The sequence below is a fragment of the Tursiops truncatus genome, chromosome 10 (genome assembly GCF_011762595.2).
Source record: "Tursiops truncatus isolate mTurTru1 chromosome 10, mTurTru1.mat.Y, whole genome shotgun sequence".
In the NCBI taxonomy this organism is placed as follows: Eukaryota; Metazoa; Chordata; class Mammalia; order Artiodactyla; family Delphinidae; genus Tursiops; species Tursiops truncatus.
Window position 1 is genome coordinate 99,778,987 of NC_047043.1, and position 24,743 is coordinate 99,803,729.

The 24,743-nt window shown below is 56.2% G+C and overlaps 1 protein-coding gene across 1 annotated transcript in view; it reads left to right on the top strand.

Annotated features, from left to right (window-relative positions):
* Positions 1–1,453: 1,453 nt before the first annotated feature.
* Positions 1,454–24,743, top strand: part of WNT7A (Wnt family member 7A) — a 67,430-nt gene continuing 44,140 nt past the window's right edge. The window contains exons 1-3 of the mRNA XM_033865499.2: positions 1,454–1,767; positions 6,453–6,679; positions 23,902–24,173. Of these exons, the coding sequence (XP_033721390.1) occupies positions 1,697–1,767; positions 6,453–6,679; positions 23,902–24,173 (570 nt within the window). The 5' untranslated portion in view covers positions 1,454–1,696. The remainder of the gene's footprint in view (positions 1,768–6,452; positions 6,680–23,901; positions 24,174–24,743) is intronic.

Here is a 24,743-nt window from a genome sequence, read left to right on the forward strand (position 1 = left end):
CGCTGCCGGGCCCTTGGCTCCCGTGTCCTTTAGGCCACCTCCTCACATCTAAAACCAACCCTCCAGCCCAGTAGTGCCTCTCCCATCACTCTGCTTTATTGTCTGCAGTTGCCCCTGTGATGTCTCAAATGATACATTTGTTTACTTCTGGTCTGCCTCTTCCACCAGCTCCGAGAGCAGGACGTTGTCTTTGTTCCTCACAGTATCCACGGTGCCCACCCTGGTGCCTGGCACAGAGATCTGTGGAATGGGAATGAAGGCAAGAATAGTGGTTTTCAGGGAACGTGTATGATTTTTTTTTTTTCCGGCTGTGCCATGCGGTTGTAGGATCTTAGTTCCCCAGACTGTGGGATTTTAGTTCCCGCAACCAGGGGTCGAACCCGAGCCTCCAGCAGTGGAAGCGCGGAGTCTTAATCACTGGACCGTCAGGGAAGTCCCCACGTGCGTGTAATTTAGAAAAGCAATCCAGAAGTAATAGCCCTGGGGAGGGGGGCTGTTAACTAGAGTCAGGCACGCCTTGTTTCCAATCTGGCGCTGCCATTCACCAGCTGGTGACTGTGGGAAAACACCTTTGCGCCCCTGAGCCTCGATTTCTTCAGCTGAAACTTGAGTCCAACCGCCCCCTAGCTCACTGGACTAAGGTGTCTGTCACAGGAAAGGATCAAGACCTCTGGTCAGCCTGGACGCTGTCCCCGGGAGCGAGGCGGAGCTGCACCGCCCGTCGCGCCCGCCAGGTGTCGCCGCGAGAGCGCGCTGAGCAGCCGGCTGCGACCGAAGCCTTACGGCTACTCGGGCGCCCCACGTCTGGGTTGCGTGCGGGGCATCCAGGCCTCAGCCCGACTCCGACTTCCCTCTAGGAGCGGGACTCCAGAGGAGGCTGTCTCACCTGGGCACCCACCTGCCTCCCCGCCTCGAATAGACGGGGGCGGGGAGGAATGCTCTGAGCCAGTCTTCCCCGCTCCGCCAGTAGCCCTGCGTAAGGGGGAGCCCTCCCCTGAAGCTGGGCTGGAAGCCAAGGGGAGGGAGGAACCTGGGTGCGCCCTAACACCCCACAGCTCCGAGCGCTCGGCCGGGCCGCGGGGACGGGGAGGCAGGCCAGGGCGAGAGGGTTCTCGGCTGAGCCCCGATTCCCGCCAACCCGAGGGCAGTCCCTGCGCGTCCGCTCGCCCCGCAATTTACGAGTTAGCGTCGGGTGGAGCCCCTCCGGACTCCCACTGCCCCGGACCCAGCTCGGCGCCCCGGAGCCGGGAGGGGGCGCCGCGGGAGCGCGTGGGGCAAGCGCGAGCGCGCTTGGAGCAGGCGGCCCTGTCCCGCGGGCGCGGGGGCGCGGGGCGGGCGCTCCGGGGAGGCGGGTGGGGGAGGGGCGGGGGAGGGACGGGAGAAAGGAGGGAGGGAGGGGCGGGGGCGGGCGGCTGCAGCGCCCCCGCACTCTCCGCGCCTCGCACACTTGCACCGGCCGCTCGCGCGCAGCCCGGCGTCGCCCCGTGCCGCGCTCGCTCCTCCCTCGCTCCTCCCGCTCCGTGGCTCCCGCGCTCCCGGCGAGGCTCAGGCGCCGAGCGCGCGGACGGGCGCACGACAGACGGCCCCGGGAAGCCTCGGCCCGCGCCTCCCGGGCGGGCTATGTTGATTGCCCCGCCAGGGCCGGCCCGCGGGATCAGCACAGCCCGGCCCGCGGCCCCGGCGGCCAGCGGGGACTATGAACCGGAAAGCGCGGCGCTGCCTGGGCCACCTCTTTCTCAGCCTGGGCATGGTCTACCTCCGGATCGGGTAAGGGCCGCTCGCACCTCCTGCACGCGCGTCCCGGCAAAGTTGGCGTGGCTTGGGGAGGGGTTGCGCCGCCCGCGAGCCGCCGCCGGCCGCCAACTTCCTTGGCTCCTCAGAGACGCCGGGTGGGCGCGGTGCGGGAGCGGTGGGCGCACAAAGGCCCCCCTCGGGCGGGAGCCCCAGGGGCGCGCACAGCTCCAGAGACACGGGCAGGGGGACCAGCCGTCCTGAGAACGCCTGAGGCTGGAAGACCCCCAACCCAAGGACAGCCAGTAGGGACGCTCCAGCTTGGGGGACTCTGAAGAGTGTTAGCCGCTGCAAAGGTCAGCGTCTCCCAAGGACCCTTCAGACCAGGGCATGGGAACAGCAGGTCCAGCGGGAACACCCAGCCAGGACCACAGCCGCTCGCAGGGAGCTCAGCCCCCAGAGCCCGAAAGGAGCTCTGTACACAGAGGCGAGGGCACAGCCGCTCCTAGTACAGGGCAGTCCCCGGGCGGCAGGCGGGGCCGGTCCGTGAATAGGGAACAGGTACCCGGAGGGAGGGACGTTCGCTGGCAAAAACACAAACCGCTCCTCAGAGCCTTGGCACCACCCGGTTTCCAAGGACCCTCAGACTCCCGGAGCCCCATCCCAGGCGAAGGGGACAGCGCCAACCACCCTAACAGACGCACACAAAGGTAGAACTAGAGATGGCCCGAGACACCCAGGGAGACAAGCTCGCAGAGCCAGCGCCAGAGAGAGGCGGGACACTCCGCCCCCTAAAACTGGGCACCCAAGGCGGCCGGCTCGCTCGCGGAGCAGCCCTCCCTGCCTCACGCCAGCCTTTCTAGGAGGTGGGGCCGGGGCGGCGCGCTGGCTGGAAGGTGGGAGGGGGCGGCTCGGGACGCGTCTTGGAGCTGCATTTGCGCGGCCAGTCACCCTTTGTACTTCGGGGATAATGCGCGTGAAGCACAGGAGGTGGGGGCGGGGGCTTTAGGGATGGGTAGAGGTTCTAACGCTCAAGGGCCACCTTGGCAGGTTTCACGCAACCTGCTCCCCCAGCTCCGCTCGGGGAGAGGTCGGACTGCAGGGGCTGCGGCGATGATGTGTGTGTGTGGTGCATCCTTTGTGTTTTGTCACTACCACTCCCCCGTTTCACCACCCCGAGGCTCTGGCGTGGGGATTTCTCAAGTTGACCGGCCGTGGCGGCCAGCAGGTGCGCACAGAGCGGACCAAGCGGCTGCCAGCCCTGACCGCGGGTCGAGAGGCGGCTGCGAGGCTCGCGCGCTGCCTGCCTGCCGGTGTGTTTTAAGTGTTATTGATTCGCCCGCATCTGGGTGGCTTTCTTTTTTTTCCCCTGCTTTAATCTTCATCTTGGCCCGCGCCCCGCCGTCCCGCGCGCGTCCAGCATCCAGGAAGCCGGTGGGGCTGATTGGCGCTGGCCGCGTGCGGCTTTATCTCCTTTTTAATTAGAAACGGGGCGGAGGGACTCGGGAGGGGAGAGAGAAAGGGAAAACAACAGAAAATAACTCCCCTGGCCGCCCCGCCCGCCCGACCTCCCGCCGGCGGCGCCGAGACCTCATAGTCCCCGCAGGGGCCCAGCTGCCCGGAGGGAGGGCGCCGGCCTTCCGCCCCGCTGCCGCCCTTTGGGGTGGGGAGAGGGCCAGGTCGGGAGGAGTTGCAGGGTGGTTTGGGGCCAGGCCCTGCTGCTGCTCTCTGTACCTCGGGTTATCCATCTGTAAAATGGGCATGGGAGGCCTTTCGGTTCCGCGGATGGATGGCAGGGCACCTGTGGTATTCTTATTTTACTTGGATAGTTCAAGTGACTCAAGCACTAGCCTTTTTCTAACAATCAGATGCAATAATAATAACTACCACATCAGCTCATTTATTGAGTACTCACTGTGTGCCTGACACGTTCAGAGCACTTCCCATGTTTTGACACATTTAATTTTTCAGCAGCCCTATGAGGTGAGGTCCAGTTAATATCCTCATTTTAGCAATGGGAAAACTGAAGTACGGAGAGGGGATGTAACTTGCCCAAGGTCACACAGCTACTAGGTGAAGGAAGCTTAGATGGCGCCCTAGACCTGAGCTCTTGGCTGCGAGGCTATGGTGCCTGTGCACCAATATATAGTTTCACTCTCTGCCGGTGTAGGGATTTCCTGGTGGTCAACTAGGTGTCGACAGGTTCCTCCTGACTTGTGGCCAGAACATCTCCACTTGACCTCCTCTTTCTGTGCTGCGTCTTCCTGAAACATTTAAAATATCCTAGCTCTGTGTTAGACTCTCTTTGAGTGGCTGAGACGAATGACCGAGAGCTCTTGCTAGGGTCCTGTTTTAGATCCATCACTTGCTAGCCTCCAGGCCTCAACCTCGGTGAGCCTCGGTTCTCAGCTGCAAAGTGGATATGTGAAATGGAGATGGTGATTCCTGCCCTATAGGGCTGTTTAGAAAGGCCGACTGGTCTAGAGTTAGTGGTAGCACCTGCCATACTGCATTTGCATATAATAGGGGTGCTGCAGAAGGTCCCGGATGCATTCAAGGCATAACCAGGGGCACCTGCTGTGTAATAGGCAGTGACATTTTTGAAGCTCCACAATCCATTTAGCAAGCCCAGCAGACAGCCTCCCTGTCCTCGAGGAGCTGCTGGTCTAATGAGAAAGACAGGTGATAAAAAAGCAAGCACACAGGTTAAAAACAAACACATACATTAAAACATTTCAGAAGACCATGAGTAATCAAGAGTACTAAGTAAACAAAACAGAGACTGTGATGGAAAGTTAGGAGGGATGGGGTGCAGAGGCAGGTTCCCTTAGGTGGGATGGTCAGGGAGGGGACCCTTGAGGTCACTTGGATGATGGCAAGAAGCCAACCGTGTGAAGGTCAGGGGGTGAGAGAGCTTCCAGGGAGAGGGACCTGCCCGAGGCAGGAAGAGGGCTGGTGTGTGGCAGGAGCGGCAGTTATGTGCTTCGAGAGGAGTGGGGTCACCTCAGCTCTTGTGGTGCTGGTCAGGGGACCCTCGCCTTGAGAAATCCCAATTCCAGAACAACTTCCCACAGCTGAGCCTGGACTGGAAAGACGAGGCGCTTAGCCCAGCGGCTGACCATGGCCCATGTAAATGGGAGCTCATTATTATAACCAGAGTGAGGTCTTCTCTTTCAAAGGGTGCTTGATGACCTTTGAAGGATTATACAAAAGGAAGCTCCAGACAAGTGGGCCATCTTTGTGTAAAGGGAGGGCTAGCTGCATTGTCAGGGCTACCACTGGAGCCTCTTTGGGGTTATCTTGATATTAGGAAATGGGCCCACCCTCAGGCCAGATACCCACGAGCCACACTGACGCCTCTCTTTCCCTTGTACCCTTCCCCAGCCCTCCCATCGGCTCCACCTCACCCATCAGCGAGCTGGGTCGCCTCCATCTGCGGCCACCCAGGCCACGCCGCCTCTGGCCTGCCCACTCTCCCTGCTGTTCTGGAGCCCTGCAGTCCTCTCCCCGCTGGGGCTGGAGGCATGGGATCCTGTCAGTAACCTGCTTCCAGCCCTTCAGTGTTTCTTGATGTCCCGAGATAGATCAGCCCTGAGCCGTCTCCTCTCCCCAGACCCCCCCCCCCCCACCGAGCCCTGGTTCTGCATTGGGTTCTGTGGGTTCTTTCTGTTCCTTGGCGATCCCAAGCTTGTTCCCTTCCCAGGACTTTGCATCTTCTGTTCCCTCTGCCCAGAATACTCTTCCCCAGACCTTCCCATGGCTGGTTCCTGACCATTCAGGTCTCTGCTGCACTGTTACCTCCTCAGGGAGGCCCTCCTTGACCACTCATGCTAAAGCAGCCCCTCTCCCTTCCCTCTCAGACCCACCACTACTTGTTATCACAGTATCTTCATTTATTTTCTTTGTAGTGCATGTCACTGAATGTTGTGTTGTGTTCATTTGAGACATTTGCATGGTCTCCCTCCATAGCCCCTCGAAGTTAGGGCCTTGCCTGCCTCCCAGCATGGTGCCTGGGAGCCTGGTGCCCTGATAGGTGCCTAGTACGTACCTGTGAATGAGTTGGGAAGACAGGAACCTTGCTGCGATAGTCATAAGCGTCCTCTAGGCCAGTTATACCTGGAGTGGGATACACATATTCCATTGGCGTGCAGGAAGGAAATACTACAACTTTTATTCACAGTTGCTTTTTAAAGACTTTTAAAAAATAAAACATATACATACATACATTATGTTGTCCATATATAACATGTCTGAACAGTTTTTGTTCTTTAATCAACATCTGTGCACCCATCCCCCTTTCAGAGGCAAACGCTACGTGAAACTTGGTGGTTACCTTTGCAGTTTTACCGCACACAGATGACCCCTAAACAGTGCAGTTCCATTTTGCATGATTTTAAACTTCATCTCGATTGAATTCTCCCATAGATGCAAAGGCAACTGGCTTAGTTCATTTGACAGTATGTTTGTGACACGCATCATCTTTCTTTGTGTCTAAGAGAGAAATTAAGCCTCACTAATATTGAATATACACGTGGTACAAGTACCGATGGGAATTATAAATGAGTGAGCCTGGGTTGGGGGTGCAGTATCAAAAAAGTTGAGAGACCCGTGCTGGGAGCAGTAGCAGGGGGAGGGCAGGGCTGGACGCCTAGGGAGGGCCTGTAGGTGTGCCCCCCACCTTGCTGGCCTAACGCTCCATCTCTCTGTGTCCCCTGCTCCAGTGGCTTCTCCTCGGTGGTAGCTCTGGGCGCGAGCATCATCTGTAACAAGATCCCAGGCCTGGCTCCCAGACAGCGGGCGATCTGCCAGAGCCGGCCCGACGCCATCATCGTCATAGGAGAAGGCTCGCAAATGGGCCTGGACGAGTGTCAGTTTCAGTTCCGCAATGGCCGCTGGAACTGCTCGGCGCTGGGGGAGCGCACCGTCTTCGGAAAGGAGCTCAAAGTGGGTATGTGCTCACCCAGACACCCCAAGCGGGGTCTTATAAACTGTGGGGAGACCAAATTGCCTCGGGAGTGCTCTGGGACCCCCTTCTCTGCTGCAGGCCGGAACGCCCTAGCTAAGGGATCCTGCAGGTGCCACAACTTGAATTTAGGTCTGCTGAGGAGGGTCAGCTCTCCGATTGGAATCCACCACCAGCCGTTCCCAGTAGAGTTGCACACCAGCAGCCAGTGGCCTAAATGCTAACTGGCTGATACAGCACTGATACTGTTTTTTAAATTGAAGCCCAAATTTAGAAACTATCTGTTTCGCCTAAAAATATGGACTTCTGGCTTCTTTTGAAAAATTGGCAGATCTACGGATAGCTTACACCTGTGTCCACTTAGTTACTAATGGGCTGCAGCTGAGAACACAGCGCCCTTTAGGTGGAACCTGGGCAGCCCATTCACTGCCACAGTCCCCACCCTTCTGCATTGCCTTGCCTGGCCACTGTGGGCATTTGAATTTCCAACCCCTGTTTTATGGGAATGTGTAAAAGCCTGGTGGAAAGGGCACGGGAACAATGTTGGTTGCCAGGAGGCCCCGGTCGATGTGGGGAAGGCCATGTTGTATGTCTTCTCGCTTGTATGCGTCTGGACTGGGGGGCCGGAAAGCCTGCAGCCTCACTGCTGAATCGAGCAGTGAACTTCCCTGAAAGTCGGGTCAGCCTCAGGTCCCTCGGCTGCAGTGGTTCACCCAGCCTGCTCGACTGCTCACAGGGCACCCCTGGGTTCTCTGTCTCCTTCAGCCCCGACATCAGCAAATCCAGTTCATGTTGAAAAGATCCACCCCAAGTCTGGCCACTGCTCCACGCCCTCCCTCGCTCCCCCTCGGGTCACACAGGTGGCACCTCCCAGCCTCCGGCAATCCTGCAGACCCTCCTGCAGGCAGGGTTGTCCTTTGTAAGTGGAAATCAGATCCTGTCATTTCCCTGCTTAACCTCCTTGGGAGGCTCCCCTTGGCCTCAGAATGAAATCCCAACTTCTCACTGGTCCGCCGCTGCCCTCTGTCCTCATCCGCTCCCATCTTCCTGTCCCCCTTGCCCACCCAGCCTCATGCTGTTTCCCGAGCACACGGCACTGTTTGGGTCCTGCCTGGGGGCCTCGGCTCCACGCATTCCTTCTGCCTGGTATCATCTCCCACCATCCTGTGCACCTTCCCTTGTGGTTGCTATGGTTTTCCTGCCTTCTCCTGCTCACACCCATGCCCCCTGTTTCTGGGACCCAGGCCTGGGCTCTGGCGTTATTTTGAGCGGTGTCTTTGTTGACATATGAGATGTTACATATGGGGAAACTGAGGATCAGGGGGACTTGCCCAAGGTCAGCAAAAAGTGAGTGGCAGGGTCTCCTAGGACTGGGCTGATCCCAGTGTCACTCGCAGTCCTGGAGTAGCTAGCCTGTTGGTGGCATTGTGATAATGCCTGCCAGGGTGCAACAGGAGGGCTCCAGTGCAGGGAGTCCTGGGATGAAGGAGTCCCTGCTGTCCAGAAGCCCCCAGCTGCCCAGAGTTGTAGGATTGAGGGATCCGTTGCAGGCTGAGGCGGGGGAATACCGCCAGTATGCACCACCAGTTTATTTATTTATTTATTAAAAATTTTTTAAAATTTTAATTAATTAATTTATTTTTGGCTGCATTGGGTCTTTGTTGCTGTGCGTGGTCTTTTTCTAGTTGCGGCGAGTGGGGGCTACTTGTCATTTCAGTGCGTGGGCTTCTCGTCGTGGCTTCTCTTGTTGCAGAGCATGGGCTCTAGGCACGTGGGCTTCAGTAGTTGTGGCTCGTGGGCTCAGTAGTTGTGGCTCGCAGGCTCTAGAGTGCAGGCTCAGTAGTTGTGGCACTCGGGCTTAGCTGCTCCACGGCATGTGGGATCTTCCCAGACCAGGGCTCGAACCCGTGTCCCCTGCATTGGCAGGCAGATTCTTAACCGCTGCGCCCACAGGGAAGCCCCCACCAGTTTATAATACCAGTATACACTGAGCAGGAGCAGAGGCCTGGGGCAAGGAGCATTCTTTGAGAGGAGGACTTGGGTAGGATGGCCTCAGGGGATTTAAGCAAACAGAGGCGCCAAGAAAACCCCTGGGATTGCGATGCTGGACAGCAGGCCTGCGGGACCTGGAGGGGAGTGGGAGCCAGAGCCTGGAGGTGTGTGGGGTCACGGCTCGTAGTTTCTATTTCTAGGTGGTAGGAGATAACGGGGAACTTTGAGCAGGGGCATGACTGCCAAAGTAAGGTTGCACTATATGAAATTGCCACAAGTCAGTGGTTTCAGGCCCACAAAAATAACATTATGTGATTCAGTCCAATGGGAATTCTGGAAGAGTCATTAAAGAGTGGGTACAGAATTCATTCATTCACTCACTCATGCGTTCACCAAAAATTTCTCTGTGGCTGGAGGCTGCCCTTTCAGCCTCTGTGGTCAGGGAAGGCCTCTGGATTTGTGAGGGAGGTGTCTGGGGGAAGGCAAAGGGGACGGCAGGTGCAAAGGCCCTGAGGCAGGAATGTGCTTGGTGGTTTGACAAACAGCACGGAGGCTGGCGTGGCTGGAGTACAGAGACTCGGAGGTCAGAGAAGGAGCCAGTAGGCAGACATTGTGGCACCTGTCAGGCCAAGTCCAGGGTTTGGATTTTCCTCTGGTGAGTGGAGGGGCAAGTGTGGGAGTGAGGAGTCTGGTCCAGTCTTCCAGGCAGGAGGTGGCAAAGTGGTAGCAGTGGAGACCCGTTTTGGCCGTGAGCTGCCAGGATAGAGCGAGACTGACAATCTGGAGGCTGGTTAGGAAGGAGTTACCCTGGTCTGGCTTTCTCAGGTGGTGGCAGTGGGAACAGAGGAAGGGGAGGTCAAGAGGAGACCCCTGCGAGTCTGAGGAGTCACTTCCCCTCCGAGCCTTGGCTTCTGCGTGTGTAAACAGGCGACCTGCTCCAGGACAGCAAGAAGCAAAGCTCAGATTTACGGTTTCCAGGCTCTTCAACACTGCTCTGCCCTCATGGGATTGCCTCTTTCTGGGATGACCAGCCAGCTGGGGCTGCCTTGTAGGGGTGAGGGATCAGGATTGTAGTCTTTGGGCACTCTGGCCATCAAGTCCACACTCTGGACACAGAACACATCACTGGCCTTTGCAGAGACTTCCCAGAAGCTCCACCCCACACTTCTGCCTACTTCCCATTGGCCAGGACCTAGTCACATGACACACCTAGCTGCAAGGGAAGCTGGGAAATGTAGTCTTTTTTTTTCTTTTAATTCTGAGCGGCTGTGAGATAAGCTAAGGGTCTGTGACGGAGCAGGAAGGAGGAGATTGACATTGGTGGGGGGCAGCAGCCCTTCACGGGTTCTGCATCCCATGCTGAGACCCAAAGGCTCACCGTTCTCCACCTCCTCACGCCCAGTCCGGTCCCCACTCTGCCTATGTTTCTGTCTCCCCTCCTGAGTGTTCTGGATTTTACTGCTTAGATCTGAGGAGAGGGCCCCAGGGCAGGACCAGGCAAGGCCCTCGGGGATGCTGGAAACCGAAACCCAATTCAAGCTGCCTCAGGCGGGAAGGGGAATTGTGCATCCTCGGGAACTGAAGGTCGGGGTGCCGACTTGGGGAGCCCTGGGATGTGAGCTGGCATCAGCTTCCTGTGGGGCAGAAAGGTGTCTGTCGGGGGGGGTCAACCTCCAGGCTCAGGTCCTGCAGGAAAGAGCCTGACCTTTCTGTGGCAGCGCCTGCAAGAGCCCTGGAGCTCACTCTGATTGGATCTGGGGCCTGACTTCTGGGCGTGTGTCCATCCCAAACCATCACAGGGACCACTGACAATAGGGCTGTTGTTGTCCAGGCCTGGGAGCCACACCTGCACCATCTCCCAGGGTGGGGGACTGTTTGTGGGGCTTTCAGGCAGCTCGGGCGGCCGGAATGAGGACCGACCGCAGGCGGGGCGACTTCCACACACAGTCCTGGGGGCTGAAGTCCAAGATCAAGGTGCTGGCAGGGTTGGCTTCTTCTGAGGCCCCTACACTTGGTGTGTAGAGGGTCGCCTTCTTCCTGTGTCTTCATTTGGTCTTTCCTCTGTGCACGTGCCCTGATGTCTCTGTGTGTCCTAATCTCCTCTTCTACCGACACCAGTCAGGTTGGAAGAGGGCTCACCTGAATGGCCTCATTTTAACTTAATCACCTCTTGAAAGGTCATACCTCCAGATACAGACACATTCTGAGGTACTGAGGGTTAGGGCTGGGCATATGAATTCTGCGGGGGGGGGGGGACACAATTCAGCCCATAACAAGCAGTCTGAGAGCAGCCTGGTCTGCACTTCAGGGAAAAGCATATGGGCTGTGGTGTGTGCTCGGAGGTGAGATTGCCAGGTGGAAAGAGCAGATTGGACCAATGGAGATGGCCTTGGTCTGGGTCTTGAAGGGTGGGAAGAATTTCACGGGTCAGTGAATGGGATCCCAGGCAGAGGGAACATCAGGACAAAGACGACGTGTGATTGCTAAGGGGATGGCGAGCGGGGGTCTGCAGCCTCAGGTGAGGTGACAGGCCAGCTCTCAAGGGTCTTAAATGCCAGGGCTTATGTGACCCCACGACAAGTTTATCAACTGCTAACCAGGCTCAGTGTGGCCCTTGGGGACCCAAAAAGGTGTTCACCCCACTCCAGGTTTTTCATTTTCATAAATAAAACAATGAACTCCCCCTTGAATCCACCACCAGCATGACAATTAGAATAAGGACCGGTAGCTTGCACCCCTGTGAACGTCCCTTAGGCAACTCCTGCTCCCGCCTCCCAAGTCACACTTTCTCTATCCTGAATCTTGATGTCTAATTTATGCTACTGATATATTCCCCAGAAGTACATTATTTAGTTTGAGTTGTGTTTAATTTTACAGAGAAAAGGCATCACGCTATAGGCAGTCTTTTGGAATTTACTTCTTTCCCCTCAGTATTAACAAAGCTTATCTGTGTTGTTCTTCTTAGCTGTTGTTGATTCATTTCAGCTGTGGTGAATAGCCCCCATCTGTGCACCCATGCCTTGGTTGAGGGGCGTCTGGGTTGTCTCTGAGCACCTGCTGTCACAGTGCCACCGCGGGCCTCCCTGTGCGCGTCTCCCGGGGCCCACGTGTGCGCTTCTCTGGGGTGTATGCTGAGGAATGGAATTGCTGGTCACAGGGTATGAGGATGGGCCTGATTTCTGCAGTGACCGTGCCACGTGCCACTCCCCCAGCCGGCAGTGTTGACCTTCGGCCTCGCTCACACATGGGATCGCCCAGACGTCTTCATTTTTGCCTGGGGGATGGGTGTAAAATGCTTCGTCACTGTCCTCTTGATTTACATTTCCCTGAGAAGTCATGTGGTTGAAATCCCTTCCTATGTTTACTGGCCGTGCAGGTTGACTCTTCTGTGAGTTGCCTATTCGTGCTCGTTGCCTGTTTTTCCATCCGGTTGTGTGTGCTCGTGTCACAGGTAGAAGAGTGAGGGCTGCATCAGGCAGGACCCCAGGGAGGGTGGGTCCCATGGGGCTTCACACCCCTGTCTTTCATCTTTTCGTGGAGGATCGGTGGGTGAGGGCCAGGAGCAGAGGCAGCCCTTCCTCTGGTCCATCACCTCATGGGTCCTCTCCATCCCTGAAAGGACGCATGTCCACCTACATCTCAGCTCAGAGCCACGTGGAGGCTGACCAAGTCACGTGGGTGTTCTGTGGCAAGACTGAGTTGGCCGGCGAGTTCCCTGCTGCTGGAGGGGTTCTTGTTTGTGTGGTTCTGCCACACGTGAGATTCTTGAGGCCGCCGTGTGTTGGACAACCTCGTTTTGTTGGTGGGCTTGAGGCAGCCACACGAGCACTGACATCCGAGTCACGCAGCCCACCTTGTCAGGTGGCAGCAGTATTCACAGGACGTAAGACCCTAGCGCCTGGTGGGTTAGGGCCCCAAGGGGATGTCCCTTCACCCTTCCAGGAGGCCCACGTGCCTGTCTCCTACGAAGAGGAACCCAAGGACCTGGGGATGCCCCGGATTTTATTCCTGGTGCAGCAGGACAGGGAGATGTGGAGTAGAAAGGGGAGAAGCTCTTGGTCCCACTTCTAACCTGAGCTCATCATTTTGATTCTACAAAGTGTATCCGCCAGTCTGTCCACTTCTCACCACCTCCCCCATCATCTCCTTGTTCAAATCTCCATCTTCAGAGAGCTGTCACCCAACTCCATCAGCCCCCTAATGTACCCCCCCAACCACCTGGCACCCAGCGAAGAGTCTCCCCACGGTCGCTGTGACCACGGTGTCTCCCTGTGTGAAACCCTTCCTCTCGATCTGAGAATAAAATGCCAGCAGGTCCCCTGGTGCTTTGCTGACCTCCGTGACCTGCATCCCGAGCCCCTCTCCACCCCAGCTCTGCCACCCTCTCCCACCCTCTCACGTGACTACGTCCTTCCCACCTCAGGGCCTTTGGCCCAGCTGGTCTCTCTGCCTGGGTGCTCTCCCATCCTTCCACCCTCAGCTCACACGGCAGCCCCTCACCAGGACCGCCTGTGTAGTGCAGACCATCCATTCTCCAGCTACCCCTCACCTTCCATGTTTTTCTCCTCATCACTTACTACTCCAGGGCACATCCTCTATTTATTTGCTCATTTGTGCCGCCCAGAATTATAGTTCAGCCCTGCAGTTACCTGCCGCTTCTCTTCCCAGCTTCCCCATTGCCTGGCTGTGGACCAGGACCAAACGGCAATGATAACATACCCATCTTGCAGGTGTGGGCAGCTGAGATTACTTACACCCCACGAGGCACCCAGGACGTGCTCCATAAATCACAGCTATGTTATTCTTGAGTCTCTCCAGCCGGAAGGGCTCAGTGGATGTGGTGCACCCCCAGGTACTGGTGCAGACCCCCGCCCCAGCTCCTTCTGGAGCAGAGGTCAGAGCAGAAGGGCCACAGGGAGAAACTGCTGAGCGATGGTGGGTAACCTGCATACCCCAGCATTATGTAGGCCCCCACCCAGACGCCGCCTTCTCCAGGAGGCCTCCTTTGACCATCTGGCCGAGACAGCCTCCCCTGTAGGTCATGCTGTGCTGTTGTCTTTATAGACTTACCACTTCCAGAAGTGACTTTGCATACTTTTGCAAGGCTGTGTGTGTCTGCCATCGGTCCCTGGCTGTGGGGAAGTCCATGGAGCCCGGGCCTGTCAGTCGTCTTCTCTCTGTGACCCCCAGCACCTGGCCCATGGCCTGGCACACAGTAGATGCTCAGGAAACACATGGAGAGATGCTCGCCCTCCTGGCAGGCCAGCTCCTCTCTACCCTACAGGCCCAGCTGCTCTGAGCCCTCCAGGGTCTTGTTAGTCTTGTGGCCCCAGGTCTGGGTGCACCACACACATGGGAAGCGCTCTGTTCTCTTTGTTGAGTGAATGCTTTCCATTTCTGACCCAAAATACGAGACTGATCGTTCATTCCTGCATGTGAGCATTTTGATCCATGTGAGGCCAGCGTTCTGTTAGCTCTCCTCCCACATTTGTGTTGGCTTCAAATGGGATCAAATGTTGGGTAGGTCAAGGCCTAGGGGAGATACCCCCTCCATGGCGTGACTCAAGAGGACCTGTTCCCCAGTCTGTTCAGCGGACTGGTTTCTATCCCTCCCCACCCGCACCCGCTGCTCTGGGGTAAAAAGGAGGGCTCCCTGGATGATAAATTTGGGAACTCAGCATGCCATACTCCCTGCTTGAGAGAGAGATCCAGTGTATTAAAGGCTCTGAAAAGTCCTGCAGACAAGAGAGCAGCTTGAGGAGGCTTCCCTGGAGGTCCACACTCCTCTGACCTCAGACTCACTGGCCATCTGGTGGAGGTGCTCTTCCAAGGCACCCACGCCAGGAAACACTGCTCTGGAGACCCTCACAGATTGGCCATGCTCGTACTGTGGCTTTTGGACTAACCAGGAATCCACCCAAAGTATATTTACCCACCACCAAGTCCGACCTCCTTCCGCAAGGGCACAGCGGAGGCATGTTCCAGTATCTGATATGGACGTGGACGATGAGATCTATACGAGTCAGTGTCACTCTGCAAAGTCCCTGAAATCAGCCACAAAATTCAGAATACGTAGTTTTCTATACAAGTGGGAAGACATTCACGTGTGTGTATAACGTATATACAGTAATGCACCCCATCCAAGGTATTCATACGCTATTTTTTTAGTTCAATTTTTTTTTTTTTTTTTAAGATTCCACATATACATGAGATCGTACAGTATTTGTCTTTCTGTGTCTGGCTTATCTCACTTAGCATAATGCCCTCAAGTTCCATCCATGTTGTCACAAATGACAGGATTTCCTTCTTTTCTATGGGTGAATAATATTCCATTGTGTGTATATACATATATATACACATATGCGCGCGTGTGTGTGCGTGTGTGCATGTGTGTGTATCACATCTTCTTTCTCCATTCATCTGTCGATGGGCTCAGGTTGTTTCCATGTCCTGGCTATTGTGAATAGTGCTGTGGTGAACACGAGGATGCAAATATATTTTTGAGTTAGCATTTTCATTTTCTTTGGCTAAATACCCAGAAGTAGACTTGCTGTATGCTAATTCTATTTTTAATTTTTTGAGGACTCTCCATATTCTTTTTCCATAAAGGCTGCACCGACTTACATTCCCACACGTACAGTATGTTAAATTTACTTTTCCCCGGGTGCATTTGGTTGAATTCATGTAAGTTAAGTGCTCATGGGACACCCCCCCTGCCACCCACAGTATGTCCACCCATTCATTCACTCATTCGTTGGTCCCACAGATGTTTACTAGAATCTTCAGCGTGGTAAGTGGCTGATGAATCGGCCACAGGGTCTGCTCTCGGGGCGCTCACTGTCTGCTGGGGACAGACAGCAGAGTCGGGGCTGGTAGAAGAGCAGAGGGCACGGGTGGCACTGGACTGGAGCGTGGAAGGCTGCCTACAGGGTCACCTAAAATGGGCCGCCACAGCCCAGGAGAGGAAGGGTGTGGTGGGGATGGGCAGCCGCAGCAGGCTTGCAGGTGTGACCCAGCCAGAGCCGGGTCTCTAGAGTAATCTGGGCACTGGCTCCAGGCTGGGGGGCAGGGAGGGCAGAAAGAGGCTGGAGAGAGTAGTGGAGACAAATCCATCCCACAGGGTTTGCCTGGGAGGGGAGCTGTCCGAAGAATCTCTCTCCCTTGTCTCTGGGGAGAGACAGGATGTGGGAAGATGATCAAATTCTTAGCACATATAGAAATTTGCTACGAGTCTCGCATTATTATCAACAAAGAAATGGTGATTTCCTGATGTGTGCTCCTGGGGACGGCTGCATTCTTTTTCACATACTCACGACCTCCTGTTTGGTACTCCCCTGTGGAATTTTTCCAGGGAAGGGCACAGATGACCTAGGATTCAGGCCCTAGGGGCCACCCTCTTCTGTCTACCAACCGGGGAACTTGGATGCATTTCTGGGCTTCCGCTCCTGTCCCGTTTCACCGCTTCTCCTCCCGAGTGGTCGCTTCAGCAGCCCGCCCCTCTCCCTCGGGTGACCGGCTGGGCCCAGGATCCCAGGTCTGAGAATCCGTATGCCTCGCACAGTGGCTCCGTCTTTTTGTCTGTCTCGGGCAGGGTGGGTGGATGGAGCACATGTCTGGTGAGCTGATGACTGCTTGGAGGGATGATTTGAAGACCTTTCCGGTGAGAGACACAGAAGTGAGGGGCAGGCCAGCTCCACTTTCTCTCTGCCATTTCTTAACAATACGCCATCTTGCCGGAGCAAAAGACCTATTCTTTCCCTATTCTTGCTTAGAACGCAGCTAACAAAGGACTTTTTGTGTCGCGTGCATTTTTTTTTTTTTGCAAGCCTCAGTTCATCCTGGGTTTTAGCTCTCCTGACACCATTCTTTGAGATGAGTCTTTTGTTAGAACATTCTCTTGCCAGCTTTCTTATGGTTGACACACACTCCCACGCCTTTACATGCACAGTCATTCATTCATTCAACGGTCGAGGCTTCGCAGATGAATAATCCGGGTCCTCACAGCCTTGTGGGGAGAGACTGATCTTTCAATTTAACACAGAGTAAGGATGGCAAAGGTGCTGAGCCGAAAGCCGAGGAGGGGATGTCAGGAAGGCCCTCGGACAGGGGACCCTGAGCAGTGTCTTGATGGAGACAGTTAACCAGTGCCACGCCTAGTAAGAGCTGCTGCGTACTGATCCCTTCCAGGTGTGGTCTTGGCTTGTTTCACCTTCCTAATGACTTTAGGAGGCAGGTGCTTTATTATTCCCATTTTACAAAGGAGGAAACCGAGGCCTTGAGAGGTCAGTCAACTCCCCCCGATCCTTCCCCCCGGGAAGTGGAGCCAGGCTGCCAACCTGGCTTGATTGGCCCCCCAGGGCCCTGCTCTGAAACCACTGAGCCACATGGCCTTTCACCAAGCCCGTGGGAGAGGAAGGGCATTTACCGACTGAGGGAGCAGCGTGTGGAAAGGCTTGGAGGCAGGACGGCTTGGAGGAAGGAAGGAATGCCCTGAGCATTTCTTTTGTAAAAATTTTTTTATTAAATCAGAAAAAGAAAGATACAGTTTACATGATATCAGTCAATCATGGCTACTTTGACTTACATTTTAATACACTCATGGTCCTATTTACTCCTCTGTACAAGTATTAAAAAAAACTCAGGTATTTGAATAATCTTCTGTACGTTGGTTGTTGACCCTTGGCGGGTGGCAGCAGTGCGGTCTGGCCTTCCTTGCTGGGAAGAGACGCTTGGATAGAACGGAGGTGGGAGAGAAGGGCGGGGGCTGGGAGACCAGAGTCCGTCTCTGTGGGCCTGTTACGTCAGCCAGGCCCCGCCCAGACACGTGCCCCCTGCAGCCCCCGTTCTTCTCTCTCTTCATCCAGAGGCCCCCTAGTTCCTCTGCTCGAAGACAGCCAGATGTGGCGTTCTGAGCCCAGAAGGGCTGTGAGTGTCATGCCATGGGGCTGGCAAAGGCAACCTTTTTCCGTCTGTGTATTTTCCAAATCATCATATATTTCAGCTGGTGTCACTGCAGATTGCTCACCCTCTGACCCATTGGCTTTAAATAGCAAAATAGAAAAAAATACAATGCACTTTGTGGTTTCCAGTAAGATACTGTAAATACACCCAGATAATATTCCGGTGCAAACCATTTGCAGTGGCTGCACAGGGCGGTGGAATGGAATCTTTCAGGCAGGCTTGGACATCAGTTTATTTCCTCTGTACCCGCCGGGGTCGTTATGGAGCTGGAATGTGGGGAGGGCGTCAGCCGGGCTCCCCGGGTTCATCTCCGTGATAACAACGGTCTTTACTAAGCACCTTCTGGGGAACGGGGCCTCTCTGTACACAGAGGTTTCGTTTCGTCTTCAGGGCAGCTTGGCCGTGTCCTCCTGGTGGATCCCATTTCACAGGTGGGGAAGCTGAGGCCGGGAAGCCAGCATCCTTGCTCAGGGTCACCCCGCCCTGAGTAAGGAGCAGGGCGGAGGGACTAATAGGCTCCATCTTACCCAAGTTCTGAGCTGAGGCTGCCTGAGCTTCTGCGTGGAAAGTTACCTGGAGATGCAGGTGGATTGAGAGTGAAAGAAGCTGTGGTGGAGGTGAGGGCAGGACTCCACGCTGGGAGCCAGGAGACCCTGGTGCTAATCCCCCAGGTCTCGCTGCTGAGTCATTGATGAGCCTGGGCACGTTTCCCGGCCTCTGTGAACCTCTCTTATTCCAGGATGAACCCACGGGCCTTATGTCTGTGGCTCTGGGAGACTTTTCTCTGGTTCCGGGCACAGAGGGCCCTGTGCTGGGGCAGGATGGTAGGGCTTGCAGGACCTGCCTCTGCCCCAACAGCCTCACTTCCTCCCACCCCCGTGGGCTTACCTGCTCCCACCACTGCCCAGGCCGGGTCAGGGCCACCGCAGGGTCTGCCCATCAGCCGGGAGCCCCTTCTCCCCTCAGACAGCCTCATGGCTGGCTCCTCCCGGCTCAAAAGTCCCCACCCCAGGTGGTCCCTGCTCCCGTCATCTCCCTGTCCTGCGTCTGCAGAGTCCTCCGCTGCCGCTGAGTGAGTGATGTGTCTTGCTTTCTGCCCCCTCAGAAGCCAAGGCCATGTCTGAATCCCTCCTCTCAGTTTCCCCAGCCCCCAGCACAGTGCCTGGCACATAGTGGGTGCTCAAGCAATATCTGTTGAGTGAAGGAACAGGGCACGTGGCTCGGTCAGGGGGGCCGAGGAGAGGCAAGGTGTGACGGAGGTTCTTCCTCTGCTCGTGCACAGGAGGGAGAGGTAGGTGGTCAAGGCAGGAGGGGGCTAGGTCTGTTCTTGGAGGGGCAATGGTCAGTGATGGGCAGTAAGCCAAGCCCAGTGTCCTCTGCTTACTGGCCCCATGTGGAAGAGTCGGGCAAGAGCCTGGGCCAGGAGTCAGTAGGACTGGGGTGGGTGTCGTAACCTTAAGGCAGGAGACAGGGTCAGACTCTGGAACCAGGCTGACCAGGGTTGAATCCTGGTCAGAGTACACGCCTCTCTGGGCCTCAGTTTCCACATCTGTAAAATGGAGATAAAAATGCTCCACACCTCATAGTGTCGCCAGAGTGAAGCGAATTGATCTGTATTGAGTGCTTAGGAAAGAGACTGGCAAATAGTAAGCATTTTATGACTTTGCTGTTCTTCTTATGAACCGTGTGCCATTGGGACCATCACCTCATTCTGTTTCTGCAGCAATAAGACACACCTTAGAACTGCCCGTGCAGACAGCCAGTAAGAGACAAATAGACAGCTTCGGGAAATTGCCCAACTGGAGGGGCTTCCCCAGGCTGAGGGTGGGGTTGTCCCGGGAGCTCCGAGCGTGGTCAGGGTCGGGGGTGTCCTCCGCAGTGGTTGGAGGCCTGTGACCCCTAGGTTTGCATCCTGGCTCTGCCTCTGTAAGTCACCTCCTCGAGCCTCAGTTGCCCACAGATACAGTAAGGAACTGCTGCTTACCTGGGATGGGCGAAGGAGGCATGGACGGATGGAGGTTAAGATGGCCTCTCACGCAAGGAATCTGCGATGGTAAGATTCTGGGATGCTCGTCTACCTTCTTTCTGCCATCAAACCCTGTTCTCAGGAGGCCGTCCTATTTGAATGCGTCCTATAAATTTATCGATGTTTTAACTGGTAACAGTTGAATGGCAGAAATAAAGGCATTTTGATCAGGGTTGCTGCCTTAAGGCAAAGGAATCTCTCTCGACCGTGGGCTTTGCCACGCAGCGAGGAGCTGGAAGGGTGGTTGGAGCAGGGGCTGAGGGAGGACACTGCCAGCTTGGGCCTGGAATCCCAGTTTCTGGGTTGGCGGCCTCAGTGAATCAGTTTACTTCTCAGAGCCCCGGTTTCCTCATCGGTAACACTGTGGAGAATGGTGGCCACCGAACGGGGCTGTTGGGCAACACCCCCAAGGGTGGGTCTGGCAGGTGCTTAACAAGGCTTACTTTCCTTCTACCTCTCCCTGCACTGAAAAGCCCCGAAACCCCAGGCCTTGGGCAGACTCTGTCCTGACGCCCTGGGGGAGGTCATGCCGAACGGGTGGAGCCCATCGCTGCTCTGCACCTGCCTGGTCAGAGCCTCTCTGAACCTCAGTCAGCTGGTTTCCCTATAAATAGGTGACCAGAACACTTTCCCAAAGCGCCTAGCACGGAGCCTGGCCAGTAATAAGCACTAAATGAAACTCACCTGGTTTTTGGCCACTGCTTGGAGCGTTCATTCATTCATTCATTTATCTATCCATCTATTCATCTAACAGATATGTACTGAGCACCTCCTACATGTCAGGCCCTGGGGACACGAAGGGCACATGACAAAGCACTGCCTTCAAGGACATTATGCTGTAGGGGCAGCAGGAGTGGTGGCTGTGGTGTGAGAAACAGACGACAAACAAATAAGTCTAAAATGGCAGGAGGGCCGTGGAGAAAACTGAAGCGGGGGAGTTTCTCTCTGTACCTCTCAGGGGGCCTGTAATTCCATCCATTGTAATTATTATAATACTCACTACCGTTTATTCATGCACTGGTCCCAGGGCTCACAGATACCTGGGACCCCCACCCGCTGGGTGCCAGCTGGGTGAGATTCACAGATACGGAAATGGAGGATCAGAGAGGCCCAGTGACTTGCCCAGGGTCACCGAGCTTCTGGCGGGGTGGGGTTGGCAGTGAGGTCTGCTCATTCATTCATCCGTCACACACTATCGTGGGGACTGCAAACAGCGGGAGACAGACAGACACGGGCCCTGCTCCCTCGGGACCCCCCAAGTCTGGCTGGGCAGCCGGAGTCTGGGTCAGCCCCACACACTGGCCTCTGTGTGAGGCTGTCGTGTCCTTCAGTGCATCCTGGAGCTCAACGAGGCAAAACGGACTTGGTGGTAATCGTGATCACAGCAGCAGCGGCCAGTGTTTATGGAACACGTACCCCATGCCGGGCGCTGTCCACTCACCAGCCCCTGATGCTGCTAAGCCCATTTCATGGAGGAAGCAACAGAGGCTTAGACAGGTTGACAGGCCTGACATTAGTTACACGGCCAGCCCACTGCCCAGGGCAGCTTTCCTGGTGGTCAGTGAGGAGGGGGAAGTATGGGGACTGGGCAGTCCTAGTCTAACACTGGTGGGCAAGGCCCAGGTCAAGGTCAATGGCAGGGGTCAGCAGTGACCCTTTAGCATCTGGAAGCGTTGGACTGCAACAGCCAGTACCTGGGTCCCGGGGAGCTCAGAAGCTAAGAATAACGGTCCCTCTGTTTCTCGGGGGCCGTGGGTGCGGAGGTGAGGGCCAGCTTGGTGGGGAGGGAAGGCCATGGCCCAGGATGGACTTCACTCTGGTCTAGGAGTGCACCTTGAACTCAAGGGAGTTGTGTGTGTGCCGGGTGCAGCCGCCCTTCTCCCACCCACCTTGGGATGTGCTGGGGGATCCTGGGTAGGAGCAGAAGCCATCTGCATTGCATGCGCTGCTCAGAGGGCTCAGAGATACCTGGGACCTCCGCCTGCTGCATGGTAGAACCTCACACACTTGTCCCCACCCCCACCCCCAGGGAAGAGCCTGGGGGAAGGGCAAGTCTCAGGTGGCGGGCCAGGCTCCGACCCTTCCTCAATTTGCTGCTCTGTTCTGAGTCTGATAAAGCGGATACAGTTTCCCTTTAGCTGCCGGAGGCTGCCAGTGGGGCCGCTGCGCTTTGCAGTCATTTGCTCCCCGGAGAAAGTTCTTGGTCTGAACAGGGTGTCCAGAGGCCACGACTGCAGCTCAGCGCTGCTGCCCACCAGTTGGGTGGCCTGGGTGAACCAGACTTTTCTCCTGGCCTCAGTTTCTTCAACAAATGAAAACTCCTACTCCATACCTCACAGCCTTCTTATAAGGGACCGTTATTACCATCGTCAATAGCAATCGTAATAAATCTAATATTTGGGGTCACTGTCTCATGCCAGGCCCTTTGCTAAATGCTTTACCTTTGTTAATTCTTTCTAGTTCTCTCGACCTCCCTAATTAAAGTGAGCGGTTGTCATCCTATTTTGTAGAGGAGGAACTGGAGCACAGAGCAGTTAGGTGACTCACCCAAGGTCACACAGCCAGAAAGTGGTGGAACAGAGATTTCCTCCCCCATCTTATTCTCTGTATACTCTGCACCTGATGATTCTTTCTCTGATGTCTGTGAGGGTCTAATCTCGCTGTCGCCTGGTTCCTCCAGTGTATCCTTTTCTCGTGGGTTTGATTCTCAGTAGTGTGAGCTGGTGCCTGGAGACGGAGGCTCAGGCAGAGGAGGAACTGGTCCATGTCACGGTCAGTCAGTGGCAGAGCTGGGATTGAATCTGGGCGTATGGGCTCCAGCACCCCCGTATTAACAGGGCCGCCGTGGAATGTCAGGGCCAGGCGTCGGCACAGTGAAGCCGTCGGTCCAGCAGGTGGACAGGCCTACGTGTCTGCAGGGTGCGGATGCGGTGGCCAGGGGTCGGCGTGCAGGTTGCTGGCATCCTAGCAGCCTGGGTGAGGGGCTGCGAAGTGAAGGAGGGACGGGTGAGAAGGTCCACCTGAGTCGGGGTGACGGTGTCCTGAGAGACTTCTCCATCCCTGGGGCCTCTTCCTCTAGGGTGCTTCCCTGACCCGCACCCACCCTGGCTCTGAGAGCGAACGCGCTGAGTGCCTACACTAGGCACGGGGTCTGGGTTCATCTCCATCCCAGCAGGAGGTGCCGCTCTGGGACCCAGGGAGGCCGGGAGGTTGGGTGGCAGGGCGTATCTGCACCAGGCCTAAGTGACCGCCCCCCACTCTTGCACCCCAGCTACTCAGGACCCTTCCACCCCACTTAACAGCTCAGCACCGCCCTGCAGGGCCCTTGTAAATTCTTAACATGTGGCTCCCAGCCCCCCAGCAGGGCCATCTCCACCTCCACGTAGCTGGGAAGCCCTGCGGGGAAGTGACACCTCAGCAGCTCCCCAGGCCCCCATTGACCCTTTGCTATCCCGTCCCTCCTGCCTGCCCACGAGCAGTCCCTCTCCCCTCCCGCAGCCCTTGTCCCCTGTGTCAGTCGGAGTCCCGAGGATGCAGGTCCCAGCCTTCTCTGGAGATGCTCACAGTCGAGTGAGGGGGCCACGGGGGTCCAGACCTCTAGACAGCAGGTGACACAGCAGCGATAGCAAGGCCACGAGCACAGGAGCTGCTGTGTCAGGCAGGTGCCACGAGCCAGGCAGGGCGCTGAGAGCTTCACATGGACAAACTCTACTCTCTTATCATCCCCATGAGAAAGGGACTATTGCTGTGTCCCCACTTTCCAGCGACGAGACTGAGACACAGGGAGGGGGTGGTGGCGGCTGAAGGTGGCAGAGCTACAGACCGATGTTCTGGGGTTTCAGCCTAGGCCTCTGGCTCCAGAGCCTGGGTGCACTGTGGCGGTCAGAGTGCTGCGTTACAGTTTGTCACCAGGTGCCACGAGTGCTGTGCGTGTGTGCAGCGGGCATGGCCACATCAGCCTGGGGGGAGTGGGTGGCCATCCACAGAGGAATCCCTCTTCTGGTCTCCAGCCTCTCTCCTCCGCTGCCCCGTCGACTCCCCAAGGGCGTTCAGTGACTGGGGATTCAACGGGGATGTGCGTGATGGGGGTGCCTGGGACGGAGCTTTCTCGGAGTGAGGAACGGGCGCTCAGTCAGTCTCTGTGGTGCCCCGACAGTGAGCTCAGCCTCCCTTCCCATCCCAGGACGCCCTGGACCTGAGCCCAGCCTTTCCACTCTTGTCCCCGCAGGGAGCCGGGAGGCCGCCTTCACCTACGCCATCATCGCAGCCGGCGTGGCCCACGCCATCACTGCTGCCTGCACCCAGGGCAACCTGAGCGACTGCGGCTGCGACAAGGAGAAGCAAGGCCAGTACCACCGGGACGAGGGCTGGAAGTGGGGTGGCTGCTCTGCCGACATCCGCTACGGCATCGGCTTCGCCAAGGTCTTTGTGGATGCCCGGGAGATCAAGCAGAATGCCCGGACTCTCATGAACTTACACAATAACGAGGCAGGCCGAAAGGTAGGCAGCTAGGGAGGGAGCCGGGCGGCTCTTGCAGAGATGCTGCAAAATGGCTTATTCATAACAACTGGTGTTGGGTGTCTGGCGATGGGCCACAGGGCTCTGCCCGTAGCCTCATTCTGCTTGCATCTGTTGTCGATTTGCTGCTGGTCAGGATTTCTGTGTGGCATGACACTTGTCAGTTACTGACAAGGTTGAATAATCGAATCTCTGTTTAAACATTGGATGTAACTCAGCAAGATGGAAAGAGGGACGGATGTGAACTGTCATCCTCGGGCCCACAAAATCAGCTGTACAAAACTCTGATTGTGGGGAGGAGTTGAGGTGAGTGCAGTAGGAGTCATTGCTGTAGGGCAGATGCCAGGGTTGGTGACGTATCCTTGGTCACCTTAACCAAGATCTGGAGCTCAAAATAATGGAGGTGACCATTCCCTCTTCACCGCCTCCTCAGATCCTCCTAGATTCTGGGCTCAGCTTGGAAGAGAGTCCAGGCTGTGCCAGGATGTTTCTAATGGAGGTGGCTGGCTTACAAAGGGGATGGGCACCCTATCCCGTGAGGCAAGGGAGCAG